Raw genomic sequence first — 18,637 nt, 5'->3', positions numbered from 1 at the left:
TTTGCATTTCTCTCTATTTTTAATTTGAAGCAGCAGGGAGACTGCCCCATGTGCTAGAAATGGCTGATAGAAGTTCCAAAACCAATTCTTCATTTTCACCATAAAAACATATGAACCCTAACTAGCCTTTAGGTGAAGAAAACTCTGTACCAAAAGAAATCTAGAATGAGAAGGTTCTTGCTACTATGACATAAGAATGAATACTGGCATATGGAATCAGGATGCTGCCAGATCACCCACCTAATGCTGTGACTATTAGAACATCATTCTTATAACAGGTAATAATTCAAATTCTCCTTCGCTGAAATTTCAGATTTAAAGTGAAATCCTGGAGATTTTCCTTACGTTTGTTTTTGTTGAATATTTCATGGCAGCTTGTGACCCCTGTGTGTGTGAATGCGCTTCTCTTGCTTAATCTTCTAAAATCTGAAAATGCAACTCTCCCTGGTCTTGTAGAAGTTGGGAAGAACAGCAGTTCCCAGGGATTCATTGTGTTATTCTGTTATGCTCCTTACTGATATCGGTGATTATTTATTTATTTAGCATATGGCAATGTTATAATTAGCCAGGAGACTACAGTGTTAATCCAAAGTAGTTATTTGGCTGCCAAAGAGTCCTTGTCTGTTTAGTTTGCGCTTGCACACTATCCAGGGTGCACCACAGGGGGCGAACTAGTTCCTCACCAGAAAGTCGAGCAGCATCCTGCGGCATCATCTGGGGCCTTCTCCCACCACCAATTTCACCTCACAGTTGGACATCATATCGGGGGAGATCCAGCACTAGTAGGATCTCACTGTCTGCATAAAATACCACTGCATTTCCACCGGTGGTACCTATTTATCTACTTGCATGTATGATGCTTTCTGCTAGGTGGGCAGAAACTGAGGCAAGTGATGGGAACTCACACTGCCACTCAAACCGCTGGAGCAAAGACCATCTCCAACATCTTTAAGTCACTGAGTCATCGTAATCCTTAGTTCTGTGTTAGTCCATACCGATGACTGAAACATTTAAAGTTCCTTCACTTTGTCCTTTTCAGCAGATGTGATCTTAGAACCAATACATCTTTCTTTCTACCATTTCTACCATTATCCTCTCCACAGCATTGTAAAGGGGTATCCAAGCAACTGGGTTTGGAATGTGACTCGTGACATTTAAAGTGAGTTGAGATCAGTTTATAGTTATCCCAAAGTGTCTTTGGGCACCATGATTGATCTGTTTCTACTTCTACCTCCTGCGCATGTGTATGCTTGCCACTATTTTCAGGGTGAGTTTGGTGAGCTGTGCCCACACATGATCATACACTATTCTTCATTTTCATATCAGGGCAGTGAACATATTTTCTCCAGGAGAAATGTAAAAAAATAGCATTCAAATAGTGGGAAAGTCCCATGCCATGGAAAAAAGGATTGGCCTAAGTTTTCAGAGTTAGGTCTTCTAGAAAACATGTGCTCATATGTAGGTTCTTTAGAAATGCTAGATAAAATGAGCCCTAATCACAGAGAAGACATTTCTGGGTGGGAGGCTGGATTTGGTTATTTCACTCCTAAGGTGATCAACTCTAGTCTGGCATAGAAACCCAACTGACATAAAGTTTAGACTGACAGGTTATTAGTTCCAGTTGAAAATATACTTTCTAATTAAGACAATTCTTCAGTTTCTATTTTCTAATTAAATCAATGGTAATTTATCTGTCACACTTAAATGTGGACTCTCTTGGTGCTTCTTACTGATGAGCACAAAGGCAATTAAAAGAAAAAGGGCTGCTTTTCATAAGGAGAATTAAGGCCTTTCTAATGCAGCATTTTATTTCTTGGAAATACTTCCATTCTTAACCATTGCATATCTTCTTCAAGCTCCTTGCTCAAGCGTCAGACTCCAGACTTTACCACAGTCAATTTTGTCTAAGATGTTTTTACAACTCCAAGCTTGGGTAATGCCCATTAGAATTAGATGGTAGCAAAGAGATGCTGAACAATCATAACTCTCTGCTGCCACCTCATGGTCATCTGGATTTTTGCCATCCAGATCTAGTAACCAAGAGTGCAAGAGTGTAAACATAGGTATTTCTTAGAAAACACCCACAGCATTGCTGATTGTTTTGACTGAATGTATACTATTATATTATGCTGGGGACAGAACTGTATATCACTGGGATAAACTGTATATTCACTGGGAAATGAACTGTATATGAAAAGGTCTTGGCTTTACTCTGTACCATACAGAGGTGGTATTCTGCAGGTTCTGACCAGTTCTAGAGACCCGGAAGTGGAAATTTTGAGTAGTTCAGAGAACTGGCAAATACCACCTCTGACTGGAGATTTTACAGAATCCTTCTCCTGCCACACCCACCAAGCCACACCCACAGAACCAGTAGTTAAAAAAAAATTGAATTCCACCACTGGTGCCACAGATTACAATCAATCTTGGTCTGAATCCTATGTTGGTTTAGATGGAGTGTGGATGCTTTTGCCTAAGCTGTGAGATCTCTGCATCTGTCCAGAACACATACCCTTCAGTTATGGCATTATTCTTTTCCTAAGTCCTTCATATACTCATTTTTTCGTAAATCTTTATTGACTCTCTCCTTTATATATTTCTACCACTTAAAAATCTTTGCTACTCTTTTTTTTTAACTTTTTTAAAAACCTCATTATTATAATTTGGCAAATGCTAACTCTCTGAGTAGGAGCTGAATTTCATGCAGCTCTCAATATGGCATGTTTTGAAGACATAGGATGGAGCAATCTGGTTGATGCAAAGTAATCTGGACCTGCTCAGTATGGAAGGAAGATCATTGGGAAATTTTCTTTATGTTCTGTTGAATTATTTATACTGAAGATAGGATATTAAAGAATGAATACATTTTGAAAGAGAGAGATTAGCACATCATTCACTGATCAAATGATACGTTAGTCCTAAAGGTAACAGCACAGAAATATTCCTTATATATTGTTCTCCTTATTTAGATGTTGTTACATCAAAGATGAAATGAATGAACTGGTGATATGAATGACCAAAAGTCTGACACAAAAAGTAGTCCAAAGGTTGATCAAAAGGATGAACATAAACCTGACCATAAGAATGATCTTAAGAGTGAGCCAAAATCTGAACCGAAATCTGAATTGAAGGCTGAACAGAAAAGTGAACAGAAAGCTGAACAAAAAGATGAGCCAAAAGATGAGCAAAAGACGGATGAACATAAAAATCTTGATTTTGAGCAAATGAAAGCCAAGGCCCCAAAACTTTTGGCTGATATGGTGCACATGCTTATCACGTGGCAGAGAATGGGCTTTCATGTGCCACGAGGTGTCAGAAACATATTTGAGTTTACCTGGGATGAACTTATAGAGATAGCACCAAGAAAATCTTTCACTGGTTTATATTGTCCAGTTGTCAAATCCCTCCCCTATGAAGAGGCTGAGCTGGCCTCCGCAACTACATCAAAAACTCAAAAGGTGGGTGCCACACCCTCAGCGAGGAGAACTAATTATGTGACTTCACTTGAAGGCCAGCCAATGCTCATGAAATTCCAAAAGCGGTCCATACATCTCCTGACAGAACTTCTGAAGTTAAAGATGAAGATAATGATTGATGCCGTTGCTGGTGAGACCCCTTAGCTAAGTGTTTGTTTGTCTGCCATGACCTATGGAATTCTATGTGGAGAACTTGAACCTATTCAGCCAAAAGATTCATTAGCTTTAGTATATGTGGGAAGACTAAATGCAACACATTAAGTGTATATAGTTCCATGCAGTTAGAGGGGAAATAAGAACTGTTACTAATGACAAGGAGTGCTGCTAAAACACACCAAAACATGAATTATACATATATATGTGGCATGGGCAGAATATGTGGCTGTCTGTGATATGTTCATTGTATACATGGAGGAGGAAACCCCCCAGTAGGATTTCTGCTGAAGGAGCTACTTCAGATCATACTGGAATGTGGACTGGAAATATTTTTCAGGAGCCCTGTGCTTTTATTTATTTTATTTTACATTTATTTATTTATTTAATTTGGGAATAGGATAAAAAAATAATTCTAGGAATGGGGAGATAAGTTAATAATGACAATAGCATACCAAATAGTAACAACGCTGTTGCATGAAGGTAAATGCAAGGTTAATTTGGCAGATATATTTTCTCACTCTGGCACCAACTCAGAGTGACGTAAGAAATATTGGCTTCACTCTGAATAAGTTTTGCAAGTACAGTAATCTCATTTTGAAATCAAATCTGATTATATTATATCTTGTAATTATCATGTCCACTATGGGATTCCTTGCAAAAATTGAGAGTTTCATCAGAGTGATAAAATGAGTCTCTTAATGGAAGCTTTTGTGCAGATACAACACAGGTAGAAATGGGATAAAGTTTGTGTTACAATACTTGTTTTATTATTTGCAACCCCTTCTCTTCCCGCCCCCCCTGTTCCCCGCAGTTTTCTATTATTCCTTGATTAAGTTAGGGAAAAAAAACAAGAAAAATCCCATGGAGACAGAGTTATAGCTACAGGAGAGCCTGTTTGCTTTAGTGATGAACGTGCTGGTCTAAACATCAAGAGAGTAAGAATTCTAGTGCTGCCTTAAGCATGAAAGCTGATGGGTGACTTTGGGCTAGTCACTCTCTCCCAACACAACCCACCTCTCAGGATGGTTATTGTCAGAAAAATAAGAAACGTGTATTATGTATGGTCATTACTGATAGACAGGGAGACAAACAGATAAATAAGGTAAGATTTTTTTAAAAATCTAATAATAACACAAAAATCTAATAATTAAGCCACAAGATTTGAGGGTTAACAAAGAACATTTCAACCCATTTCTCTTGGATCACAGACTTTATCATACATTTACCACCCATGCACAACTGCTTCCAAGCATCAGAGTGTTAATGTCTGTCCATCCATCCATCAACAGTATCTATCGATCTATCTGATTTGTAATCTGCTACAATAAAAAAGACTCTTGGTGTGTGTGTGTGTGTGTGTGTGTGTGTGTGTGTGTGTGTGTGTGTATATGTATGTATGTATGTATGTATGTATGTATGTATGTATGTATGTATGTATGTATGGCATTCGGCTTTGCTCGGGTATTTTCCCACGTCATTGTAGTTGTTCTTTTAAAGTTGTAGCAACGTTTCAGCAGAATCTCATCTGCCATCATCAGGCTTCTGTATAGTGTTCGTCTGTGAGTCAGACTTTTACAGTGGTTTCAGATTTAAATTTGGGGCAGCCTATTGCTGTGCCAGAATGGTTTTTTCTTCTTCCTGATTGGTTGGGAGTCTTGGTCTGTGTTTATTGGTCTTGGAGTTTGCTGTGTTCTGCTTGATTGGTGTTTCTAATATCTTCTATCTGTTTTTTGGCTCTTTTTGTATCTTGATTGGCTGGCAGCATTGTGTTACTTTATTGGAGGCCTTTAGTGCAGCTTGGCTTCGGGTAAATGGACAGCTATCATTAGTTAGGAAGCTGGGTTTCATCTGGATGCCTGGTTGGGGTGTGTTTGAGCTGGAGGTATCAGGGGGGATCTGTTTGTGCCCAGGTGTTTGCCTGGCTTGTGGTGTGGAGATTTTTTTGTTTGTGAGTGCAGGCTTCCAAATAATTGACAGTCTGGTGGAATCATCTCTTCTATTCATGCTTTCAGGTCTTTTTTCAATCTCTATGGCTTCGCTGATAATTCTGTGGCTAGGGTTTTCTATAGTGGCTAGGGTTTTGGTGCCATTGAAGTTGATGCTATGACCTGTGGCTTCCATGTGTTAGACTAGTGAGGAAGTGTGTTCCAGCTTTTTGACTGCATTTTTGTGTTCATCCAGGTGGGTACTTATTCTTCTATTGATCTGTCCAATGTATGTGGCTGGGCATGATGCACAGGGGACTTCATATATGCCTTGGTTTTCCAGGTCAATTTTGTCTTTGGGGTTTCTAAGGATGGCTGCTATTTTTCTGTCTGTTTTGAAGGCAGTCTTGATGTGATGCCTGTGTAGTATCTTACTGATTTTGTCTGTAGTACCTCTTATGTAGGGCAGGACAGCTGTTCCATAGGTCTGTTCATCTTCTAGGTCTCCATTATGGCTCAGTGTGTTTTTGTGGATCAAGCCAGTGATTTTGCTTTTGTGGAAGCCATTGGCTGTCAGGGTGCATAGTTTCAGTCTTCATGTGTGTCTTGTCTGCCAGGCGTTTGGTTCTAGACCTATATATGTAGGTCTAGGTGTGTTCGGGTCTTTTCCCATGTAAGATTAAGAGTATCTTGGCGACGTTTCGGCAAGGTCCCACTCACCATCCTCAGGCTGGTGCTTTTGGCTTCATGCCAGTGCAAGCAATGTGTGATCGGAGCTGCCGTCTCTCCATAAATACTGGTGGGGGGGGGGGCTGGTGTGCTGGGCTGGTTGGCTGCGCTGCTTCCTCTTGATTAGTTGATGGAGTTGATGTTGGTATAAAGGGCTGTGTGATGGCCTTGTGAGTTTTGTTGTGGAGATATCCTGGATCTTGTGCTGTAATCTCCTGGGTCGTTTGTTTTGTAGTGATCTTTTTTCCATTAGCCTCTCGTGTTTTAACGGCTTGGGTAATGGGTTGTGTGATGGGCTTGTGAGTTCCTTTGTTGTGGTGTCCTGGGTTCTGCGTTGCAATCTCCTGGGTCGTTTGTGTTTTGATCTCTTTTCCATTAGCCTCCTGTGTTGTAACGGCTTGGGTAATGGGTTGTGTGATGACCGTGTGAGATTTATTGCTGTGGTATCCTTGGTCTTGTGCTGTGATATCCTGGGTCATTTGCTGTCTTGCAACTTCTTGAGTTCTTGTGGTATAATTTCCTGAGTTTTCTGATGTGATATCCTGAGCGGGTGGCCGTGATGTAGCATTCTGGGTTTTAGTCTGGCTTCGAGTTTGGGGTCTGGGTCTGTGTTCTTGGCGTGTATCAGCTTGTTTAGTTTTGGGGTTGGGGGTGTGTGACAGCTGGTGAAACAGCTGTGGTCTGGTTTCTGGATGGTGGTTGTCCTTCGTTTATAGGATGGGCTTGGGCCTGGGTCTGATGAGGGGGATTGGTGGTAGTGTCCCGTGTTGTTTCAGGTCTGGTGTTGGTTTTCGTGGCTGGGACTCGTTTGTTGGTGAGGGCTAGCTTCCAGATGTCTGGTAGGCGGGAGGTGTCATCCCATCTATTCATGTTATGGGGGTGTTTCTCTATCTCAATGGCTTCCCTGATTATTCTCTTGCTGGAGTGTTCAGTGTTAGATATTATTTTGGTTCCTTCGAAATTAATTTCATATCCTGTGGCTTTAAGGTGCTGGAAGAGGGAGGAAGTATTTTCTTTTCTTCTGACTGCGTTTTTGTGTTTTGCGATGCGTGCATTTATTCTCCTGTTGGTTTGTCCAATGTATGTGGCTGGGCAATTGTTGCATGGTATTTCATAAACTCCTTGGTTTTCTAGCTGGATCCTGTCTTTGGGGTTTCTTAGGATGTTGGCTATTTTTTGGTCAGTGCCGAAGGCTGTCCTGATATTGTGTTTGTGGAGAATTTTGCTGATTTTGTCTGTGGTGCCTTTGATGTAGGGGAGGAGTGCAATACTGTTGTCTTGTTCTGTGTCTTGGTTTTTTTGGGGGTATCTCTTTTCGGATTAGGTTGGTGATTGTGTTTCTTTGGAATCCATTGGAAATTAATACGTTAGTGAGGGTGTGTAGTTCTGTTCTCAGGTGATGTTTGTAAGCTAGGCATTTGGTTCTGGAGATGAGGGTCTTCGCTACGGAGTTGATTTGTGCAGGGTGGTGATGGGATTGTGCATTTAGGTAGCAGTTGGTGTGTGTTTTTTTCTGGTAGATGGTGTATCCTAGGGAGCCATTGGGTTTTTTGTAAATTAGGACGTCCAGAAAGGGAAGTTGGTTGTTGGTGTCTGTTTCCATGGTGAATTGTATTTTGGGGTGTAGGTTATTAAGATGTGTGAGGAAGTTCTCCAGTTTTTCTTTCCCGTGTGCCCAAATTACGAAAGTGTCATCTACATATCTGAGCCAGAGTTTGGGCTTGTGTTCGGATTTGTCTAGAGCGTTGGTTTCAAAGTGTATGTAGACCTGCATGTGTGTATATAAATAAAGGCAGGTTAAAAATAGTAAAAATAAGAGCTAGTTTCTGAATAATTTTTAGTTGCCTCCAGAAAGACCCCTTGTAGCATATTCCCTAGTAATCCTCAATAATGAGGATTAGGAACTTGGTTTATTAAGGAAAGTAAAAGCAACAATATTCATTCTTGAAGCAAGAAATTATATTGCTATACATATACATACACACATACAATTTAAAGTCTATACTTCCACCTCCTCTTTCCCCCACAACAACAGTCCTGTTCGGCTGAGAGAGAATGACTGGCCCAAAGTCAGCCAGCCAGCTTTCATACCTAAGGGAGGCCTAGAATTCACCCTTTCCTGGTTTATTTATTTTATTTTTATTTGTTTGTTTTGTCAATCACTTACAAGATAATATGTGTAAGAATAAACATGAGTATGAATACAGGAAATAGATACAAATAAATGGGGACAATAGGACAGGGACAGTAGGCATGATTGTGCACTTATGCACGCCCTTACAGACCTCTTATGAATGACTTCTTGGCCAGCACCTTCACCACTACAGCAAACTAGCTTTCATTATGCTGATTATGCTTTTCTATGTAGAGTTTTCTTTATAGATCTGAATTATCACTGGAATATATGGTCATTCTTTCATTCTTAGGTCCCAATGCTGACGAGATTGCAAAACGATTCCTGGAAAGTGGTCAACAGCTAAGTCCCAAATCCCGGGAGGAAGCAGTGGAGTTTATGAAAGAACCCAGAAGGAAAGGTCAGAGAAGAAATGGACTCACCATGCACTTGGACCCTTGGAAATTATCATCTGCTATTCCTGTTGTAGTTCATGTTTTTTTCTTTCTTGAGGCATGGGTCAAATTGGGAATGAGTAGTACAAATGGTATCAAGATATCTCTCAAAACTTCCAGAAGAGTTCTGATTCTTTAACTGAGTAGCAGGTACAGTTAGCTTATTATTGTCATCAGTTTTAAAACTTCTTGCCCTGCCCAGCTTTGCTATGTTCCTCCAAAAGCTAAACTCTAATGATGCAGGAACCCAGATTGACAGTAAAGACTCACCATGATGCACACTGTGCAAAATGAGGTTACGAAATACTCCATAGAGGAAATGGGCTATATTGTCTCACTGCTGAGGAGGGGTGACATTTTAATGATCCTTCACATAAACACCATGAATGTGTAATGGATTTGTCAGAGCCTAGATAATGAGAAAAGACAAGATAATTTGGAGCGTTTCCTTGGAGTTCTTTCAAATGCAGTAAATGCAGTTCAGAATGCCCTGGAAGGGGAAGGTTAATCCTTACCTCCCTCAGTGTCACTACAGTTCTAAGCAGAATAATTCTTTTCCCACTTTTAAAATAAATTCAGAGACAGGCAATTCACTTTGGCTGCCCTGTAGCGGATAACTTTAAAGAGGTAGTTAAAGGCAAGCCACGGAGGACTGGTTTATGTGTGACTATCAGACAGGCATAATACCTAAAAAAGGAAGAGACTTGGAGGATTTTTTCCCCACCACAGCTTCTGCCCTCCCCATCCTTCATGCCTGCTCTCTGGAAGTTTTGACTCAAGTATTTTGTTAGGTATGTCATATAAGGCTAAATCTCTTCATGTCTAATGGATTTATCCAACTGTAGCCTGGATTATCACGCACAAACACACATAGACCCACAACAATACACGTTTATTGGAGTCTACCTGTAGCTTCAGTCTCTTCTCCTTATGTTTCTGTGCTTCTGCCTTGTCATTAAAGCTGGAGCGTATCATGAATGCCAAAGGTGCAATGAGGTGAAAAATTATTCATAAATGGAACAGTTGCATAAAATTAAAAATATGCCATGTCACAGGCTCATTTTGCATGATTGCCCTGGCAATGTGGTATGCTATGTTATTCTGACCATTTGAAAAAGAAAAATTCTTGTGGTAAGAGGATACTTTGACACTCCATTTTGTAAGTAAGATTCACCTTTTTATATCTGGCATTTTATTTCCTTTCCAGTTTGTAGAATGACCTAATTTTTTTTTCTCTTTACAATTTATTAGTTTACTATATAAAATACAAAAATACAAAAGCAAATAGGAAAAATAAGGGAGGGAAAGGAGAAGGAAAAGGAGAAGTGTAGAAAAGGGGAGGAAAGAAAAAGAAAGGTGTTGACTTCCGACTCCCTCTGGTGCAGTAGAATAAGACAGTAACATCAAACCTCAAACTTTTACTTTTACATAATAGTATAAACTAGCCATTTCTATAACAACAAATCTAATCAGTAAAACCCAAAATCAACGGTTCATTTTTTCCACCTCAAGCACAAAGTCCAGAAGCAATTGCCAAGTAGAAACAAAAGTATTTGTTTTTTTCCTTTGATCAAAGCAGTCAATTTAGCTATCTCTGTAGAATGACCTATTGGTGTTAATATATATTTAATATAATATCATTTAAACCATCATTTCTTCAAGTTCCATCTCCTCAGAATTAGACTAGGGAAATAATGCTGACAGAGTCACTATCTATTTCCAAGTTTGATTTCTATCTCAAGAGCCCACTAATAAGTCTTGCCTGTATTACATTCATGGAAATCATAAGTAAGCTTTAGTGAGCTTTCAGCTCCCTTTTCTGCCTACCTCTCTTAGTAAATTCCTGATGGCAGCCTGAGATGGGTAAGTGACAATGCAATGCAGGGGACTCTCTAGGAAGAGACCTGTAGGAATTCCTAAGCCAATTTCACTTCAGATACTTGAGGATTTTGTTTAAGCCCCAATTAAATACCGTATATGCCGGCGTATAAGACGACCCGGCGTATAAGACGACCCCCAACATTTCCACTCAAAATATAGTTTGTTATATACTCGCCCCCTTCCGCACGCCTTCCACTTTTGCACTTTTTTGTTTTTTGAGGCACTTTTGTGCACCGTGGAAACGAATCCCGTGAAGCCGAAAGGAGCAGCCAGCCTTCTCCCAGCTCCCTAGGAAACGAGGCTCGCACCGCCGGGCTCCGCTGAGGTATCCGGCTGGGGCTGTCAGGAGTTGTTACCGCTGGCGCGGCTCCAGTCCCGCGTTGCCTCGGGAAGGAAAGGCAAAAGGAAGAGCCGCGGCGGCACTTTGCAATGGCAGCAGCGGCTCCTGGTTTTGCCTTTCCCTTCCCGAGGCAACGCGGGACTGGAGCTGCGGAGCCGCGCCAGCGGTAACAACTTCTGACAGCCCCAGCCGGATACCTCAGCGGAGCCCGGGCGGTGCGAGCCTCGTTTCCTTGGGAGCTGGGAGAAGGCTGGCTGCTCTTTCGGCTTCACGGATTCGCTTCCACGGTGCGCAGAAGTGCCTCAGCCCCGAGCAACCGCAGTGCTTCCCAATTACTATTTGCCGGCGTATAAGATGACCCGGCGTATAAGACGACCCCCAATTGGAGGCATGTTTTCAGGGAAAAAAGTCGTCTTATACGCCCCGGCCAAACACGGTAGAAAAGAAGTAATGACATAGAAAACTTTCATGGGAAACTTTCAATTCTTTAAAATGATTTTGTCCTTCTGGCTTGAAATTTTCTGGCATTTTCAGGTGGCAACCCACGTGTGTCAGCTCTTCCCCTTTAAGATTAAACCTAGAGAAGAAAATGTCCCCCAGAGGAGGGGGTCATGACTGAGAGAAGACCCTCTTCAAATATCTCGAGCCCTCTCACAGAGAAGAGAGTCAACTCCTCTACTGTTTCCAAAACATGAACTTATAGGACAGTAGTATAGGACTTAAATATGAGGGGCAACCTAATTGTTATCACCATTGCATTACATCCCAATATGATTCCAGACAATGTGATTTATCAGCCAGGATTTATGGAGGCATTCAAGGGTATTTCTATGGCAAGGGCTACATTGGCCATGAAAGAGGTTGTGCTCCCCAAAGAAGGCTGTGGGTACTGGCCCTATAAGTAAATGTGCTTTCTCTTCCTTTAATTAAAATTTAATAGAAGTGTTATGTTTACTCCCTGCAGTAATCATGTATTTGATCCCCCCACCCTCCCACTCTCTCCACCTTCTATCACATTAACAGTTACTAGTTTTGCAGCAATTTTTAGATGTTTCTGCAATATTCACCGAATGTTTGGGCCCTTTGGGTTCAGGGTATATGTGGCTCTGGTTTATAGCTTAGCAGCTCATGTGAATTAAGTCACTATTTTTCATACTGTAAAGCACGATTGTTTTATGTGAACATATAAGTAATAAAAATAGTGACTTTGTTCTTAGCATAATGTGTGAATGCATTAGGGTGATGAAACTTGTTATTTAGCTGTGTTGCAAGTTGTTTCTCTGAAGTTAGTTACTCTATTTTAAATTCTGTACCTATTTAGTGTATGTCTACCTATCTTCTTCTTTTCCTTTATTCCCATATGTTTTCTTTTCTCTACTGTATTTTCTTTTCATTGGTCCTGTTTTTCATTCTGCTAATCTTGGATCTTGATTCCCCCCCCCCTCTAGAATAATACTGTAGTATCATTTTTCAGAGGAATACATTCAAGCAGAAGACATGAAGTTTTCCCCTAAAATACTAAATATTTCAGTTCTTTTATACTGAATATGAGTTTGGGCAAGATGGCATTCAACTCCCCTCTCATTTAGCTGAACATTCAGTTTCAGTTCAAAGTTGATTTCTACACCTCATAAGCACCAAAGGCATATTCCTCAGGTTCTGAAAGTACCTGTGATTCTTTTGTATGAGAGAGGATAATTGTGAAAATATATGAACTAAATTTTCACATACAAAAATGTGCTTTTCTGAAGGGCATCCCTGTGGCTGTATTTTTAGAAAAATCACTGCGACATCAGTGGCACGCTTCCATTTAATTATGCCTAGAATTTTAACCTGACTAGGCCATTCTGTATGTGACTACTGAGAAATGAATCTCTTTGAATTCAGTGGAAAATCCACCCAAGTGTGGGACTTTTAAGTATAACCTTAAAATTACAAGATTTCTTTTTTTCCATTTACTTAAAGGTAAGCTCCATTGAATTTGCTGGGAGCTATTTCGGAGTAAATATTGTACCAAAAGTCATTTTGCTATTTTAGCAAAGTTAGCACCACAGTAGTGCCTAAAATCTTAAAGGACTGTTAAGGGAACTCACTCATACATTACCTGGCTCTGGGGAATAGAATCCATTAACAGATTTTTAGGAGGAATACATTTAATTATGGCAACACATTTACTTTGGCTTTTGAAGAGGCTGTTCTGTTTTGGTTTTTTCCCATTCAAGTGTGTCCAATTCTCAGAAACCACCTGGACAAGTCCCTGCAGTTTTCTTAGCAAGGTTTTTCAGAAGTGATTTGCCATTGTCTCCTTCCTAAAGCTTGAGAGGAAGACCCAAGGCCACCCAGCTGGCTTCATGCCTAAAACAGGACTAGAGGAGGACTAGAACTCATAATCTCCCAATATTTAGCATGGCTCAAACTGGCTCTCATTCTGTATTGCGGGACCAATTGGCAAAAGAAAGCTCAGGACCATATTGGTTGGAAACATGCAGAAGAGGCCTTTATCCTGCAATGGATAGATAATGACTAAAATGATGGTGATGGTGATGGTGATGATATTTAGGGAGCTGAAAGGTACACCTGTAATTAATTTTAAAATTACAAGTAAACACAGAACTTTGGCTTTTGTCATTAATTACTGCACTGAATTATCTCATAATCTTTAATACAAGGAAATGTTTGATGTCATACCCCTGGAAAAAAAAATAACCAGAATCAATGCCATTCTGACTAATCTTCTGGTTTCCTACTTAAACCACATATCTACAAAAGATTTAGGCTTCTTGAAGCATTCCTAGGAATTTAGGAATCAAACACTTCCTTTTCCGGATTTTTGTTCTTTTTTCATTAATAGCAATGGTACCAGAGCACACTTTTTAATTTCAAAAATAATGTATTTTGCAATAATGACATGAAATCCACAGTATCTTTTCTGCTTACAGGAGGGCGAGGTGCAGTCCCAACGGCGCCAGCGATTCCTATAACTTCCACTACCCAACTCATTCAGCAAATGTCATTGTCCTGCCTTTGCTTTTCATTGTCATTCAAAGAGGTCAAACCACAGAAGAGCTCAGGTAAGGACCATTCCAAAGATGCCATTTTAATATGTATTCAAGATCAATGGGCAGAGAGGTAGCTTTTGACTGCTATTGTAGTGGAACGTGGCCTACATTCCTAGGAGGGAGGAGCAAGAGACAGTGTAGTTTAGATAGTTTGGTCAGGAGGAAGAGGATCAAGATAGCTCCTCCCCAGACATTCTCAGAGTATATTTTTAATGTTGAAAGTAGTTGGTTTTAATTTAACAAGATTTCTGTCTGTAGCTGAAGAACAATAAAGGAAATTGCTTAGAAGAAAGTCATTATGTCTTTCTTGTTGTTGGTTTTTTTGGAGCCTGGCAGCTATCATGTCATAATTAATACCAGCTACACCTTGTAATAGCAGGGTTGTAAATAGAATAGGGCCCCAAAAAGGGAGGTATTAACATTATCCAGAAAGTTAGAAAAGCACAAATAATCCTTAGGGTCAAAGGCTTTGGGGAAGACTTCACCAGTCCCCAAATAATACAAGACCAAGTATTCAGTGGGATCCACCAGGAAAGGGATCAACAGCATCAATCTAGTAGGTGCAAGTGAGTAACAAGCATTTTAACAAGCATTGCAAGAACATTAAAAAGAGAACATTGATTGCCTGAAGGTACCTGACACAATGCTGCTGAATCACCTGCATATGGCCTCATGAACATATTCAGCAGCCACAGGGTAACCTGAAAAATGATTAAATATGGTTTTTACAGATAGATTAAAAGTCCTAATAAACTATATAGAATAATAAATAATAAACACAAACAAGCCCTGTTAATTCTATTATCTGTTTTTTTCCTTTAACTCTTTTTAGAATATGTTTAATTACTAAATTAAATCTGATAAAGGTTTGATAGGAAAAAGTATTTGATGACAATATGTTTTCGTAATATGTTTAAAGCAAGGTTTCTTAACCTGGGTAACTTTAGGACTAGTGGACTTCAATTCTCAGGATTCCCCAACCAGCATGAAATCCACACTTCTTAAAGTTGCCAAGGTTGGGAAACCTTAGTTTAGAGAATAACTTTGAGGAGGGTTTTAAAAATAAAATAAAAATAAAATAATAATCTGTATTTCTCAATATATTTTTATAGGTCTGCTTAAAATCAAAGGTGGTGGCAGCAGCACCGGTCAAGACAAGGAGTCCATTTTATCTGACAAATTTGATCCATGTCCTGAAGCAAGGGAGAAGCTTCGTGAAATCTGCCGTCAAATGTGAGCTTTTTCAAACAATTAGGAAAGAAAATGCATTATTTCTACAACAAATAAGCACCAGTGGCTTTCACATATTGCAGTCTCTTAGAAATGCTTCAACTGTATAATAATTTGGTATCTAAACTGGCACAGTATGCACCTTCCATGAAGCAATATCTGGTCACATCTACTCAACCCATCAGAGCTGGGAGGCAGGGAATGCTGCAGGTCCCATCCCTGAGGGAGATACAACTGGTGGGACCCAGAAGAAGGGCCTTCTCCGTGGTGGCTCCCCTCTGGAACATCATTCCCCCAGAGATTAGAATGGCCCCCTCTCTAATACTCTTCCGGAAGCACTGAATACCTGGTTCTGCCAGCGGGCCTGGGGAACCCAGAGCGGGATGGAGCCCAACAAATGGCTCATGTGATCTGCTGTTGTTGGGGCAGGGAGTGGGAGTTGGGGGGTGATTTTTTTTCTCCAGATTTTGTTCTACTGTACTTTATTAATTCATTTGATTCTTTTTGTTAGTTTTTATTGTTTTTTTGTTTTAAATATGGTTTTACATTCTGTAAGCCACCTCGAGTCGCCATGGACAAATAGGCAGTAATATAAATTCAATAAACAAATAAATAAATAAATAAACAAACAAATAAATAAATAAATAATATGGAAATACCAAGTTAGCTAGGTAACATATCTGAAGGCAGAGAGATGCTTAGAGGAACAGTGAAAGAACGTGGGCAAATCACACAGCCAATCAACAGGTTGCAGCATCTGTATCTTATATATTATATGAAAAAGCAATGTATTTCATCAGGGCCTGAAATACAGATGGCCTGGAATAGAGAGGATCCCTATTAGTATGACGCATGCAAGGCTGCTTTCTTGCAGATATGCTTACAAATTTGTGTGTTTATGTTGACTTGTTCAAACCAAATGTTTGAAGTTTCAATAAGATGGTTTCTTCCCACTTCCTTAGAAATGACATTCTAATGAGAATGTCATGGTGGCACAGTGGCTAGAATGCAGTACTGCAAGCTTCTTCTGCTGACTGCCAATCAGTCTGATAGTTTGAATCTCACCAGGATGAAGGTTGACTCATCCTTCTATTCTTTTGAGGTCGGTAAAATGAGGACTCAGATTGTTGGGGGAAATACGCTGTTCTGTAAACCACTTAGAGAGAACTGTATTCACTATTTACTATAAAGCGATATATAAGTCTTATTGCTAATCATGTGCATTTGATTCTTAATTTTAACTACTTCAGGTAATGTTCAATGTAAGAATGCATTTTTCCACATATAAAAGTTGTACTTACATTTATTTAAATTACACAGTGGACCACAAAAGTAAATGGTATGTTATATTTATTATATTATATCCCTTTTATCTATCACTGTTGTTAAAGATGTAGGTCAAATATCTATATGTTGAAATATGTTTTTAAAAGTCAAAAATGTCATGAGAAGTACTGACATTTTCACATATATGTAGGTGATAGTGATTTCCTTTCTTATTCTTTTAGGTACGGGGTGATGAGGATTATTACTGCCACAGTACTGTATCCAGAAAAATGTCAACATCTTACTTTATAGTTCTTTTTCTGCAAGATTAGGGCTTAGAACAGGACTGGGGCATCTGTGGCCTGCATGCATTTTCCCAGCCCTAAAAAAACGGGCCAATTAATTTGGTCAACATAAGAGATAAATTACAAAGTGAGGGTGGGATGGGAGCAGATGACTGTCTCTAAAGAACATTTTTTAAAAAAATCATTTTTCATCTTAACTTTGGCCGTTGTTTTGACATTTTGCAGAAATGATTGACGTGTGAACAGAGTGCAAAGCCTCTGAGAGGTGAACTGTCAAATTCTCATACTTATCCCCCCTAAACACAGAAGAAAGTATATTTGATTGTAGCAGTAAATACATACATGCAGCCCCAAAGCAATCTAAAAATGGAACGTTGGGGGGCATTTTTGGACAGATTAGAAGTTTTAGGGGGAGAGGTGGGAGCAGTTTTTCTCTCAAAAATACCTTATTCCAACTGTTAAAACATATTGAAGTTCTATAGGAAGGGCCTGCAAAAATGGGAGTTCGAGTCATTTAAAAACTTCCGGTCATTCAGTGAATGCAGTAGTTTGTCCCTCAGAGGCTTCTTGCTATCATTTCTATCCTGAACTTGTTGCAATAATTGCTATGAAATTTCCAAGGGCCTTTGCAATCTGCTGAGTTGTGGTCCCAGTCCCTCAAATATTGATCTGGAGTGATTTCTCCCTTTCTAACCATCACATACCTTACAACCATGAGGAAAAGATACTTAAGAAAAGCACTGGGTTGCAAAATTGCAACCTGTTATTGTCACAGTTTATAGGGCTTTTAAATACAAACATAAGGAATTACAAGTCATAGTAGAGGGGATAGTATTGATTGGCTCACCTTTCAGTCTTGAGATCCACAGAAATGAAATTGAACACAGATGCTTCTGACTTCTTTCCAAGGAATTAGGGCATAGAAATGATGCAATATGGAAATGCCTTCTATCTCTTTCCAAATACTATCACAACTTGCTAATTTCACTTTATTGCTCTGTTAGGGGAGAATTTCTACTTAATCTCCATTTTCTATGACTGTCAAAATTAAAAAATAATAATATTGGAGTTATCTTCTATTTTCAGTCTTTGATCAAGGAACAAATGCTCTTTCTTGTCTTTCTGTGCTGGCACATAGCATCAATTTAATTTACGTATATAATTATACAAGCAACTTTCATATCCATCTTTAAAGCCTATTAATTGTCATAGGATTATAGCCTGGGCCTTAGACATGTAAATTAATAGCATCATGTAGTGATCCAAATTGAAAGGACAAAAGAAGATTTGGATCACGTGGAGTGTGCATACAGCACACATACAGGCATACCGTAAACCAATCCGTCTTTCCCCAAAATTGGTACATCAGCTGTGAAGTACAGTGATACATTGCTGTTTTAAGGTGTTTCCAGGAGATACTACATGCATGTCCCTGTATCACAATTTGCCCTTTGCATCTGGCTCTGTGCACAGGAAGGTATACGAACTGTATTTCAGCCTTTAATTTCCTAAAAAGCTCAGATTCTAGCTCTCTGCCAAATCTAATATCTAGAAACGGAGTGGTTTTGTTGTTGTTGTTGTTGTTAAACAAAATACGTCCAAAACTCTTAACTTGCTCAGTATGGTGTTATTTTAAGTTCTGATTCTTAATATTTATCACTATATATAACATGAAGCAGTGCAATTGTTTCTCTCTCTCTTT

At 39.5% G+C, this 18,637-nt stretch overlaps 1 protein-coding gene across 1 annotated transcript in view; it reads left to right on the top strand.

Annotated features, from left to right (window-relative positions):
- Positions 1-3,008: 3,008 nt before the first annotated feature.
- The window catches only part of FAM194C (family with sequence similarity 149 member C), a 66,333-nt gene continuing 50,704 nt past the window's right edge, over positions 3,009-18,637 (top strand). The window contains 4 exon segments of the mRNA XM_087954167.1: positions 3,009-3,606; positions 8,713-8,820; positions 14,018-14,146; positions 15,247-15,367. Of these exon segments, the coding sequence (XP_087810293.1) occupies positions 3,009-3,606; positions 8,713-8,820; positions 14,018-14,146; positions 15,247-15,367 (956 nt within the window).

The sequence above is a fragment of the Notechis scutatus genome, chromosome 2, assembly GCF_049901735.1.
Source record: "Notechis scutatus isolate UNSWTSFEM ecotype Mainland chromosome 2, rNotScu1.2, whole genome shotgun sequence".
Classification (NCBI taxonomy): Eukaryota; Metazoa; Chordata; class Lepidosauria; order Squamata; family Elapidae; genus Notechis; species Notechis scutatus.
Note: the sequence above shows the minus strand (reverse complement) of the source record. Positions and strands in the feature narration are given on the sequence as shown.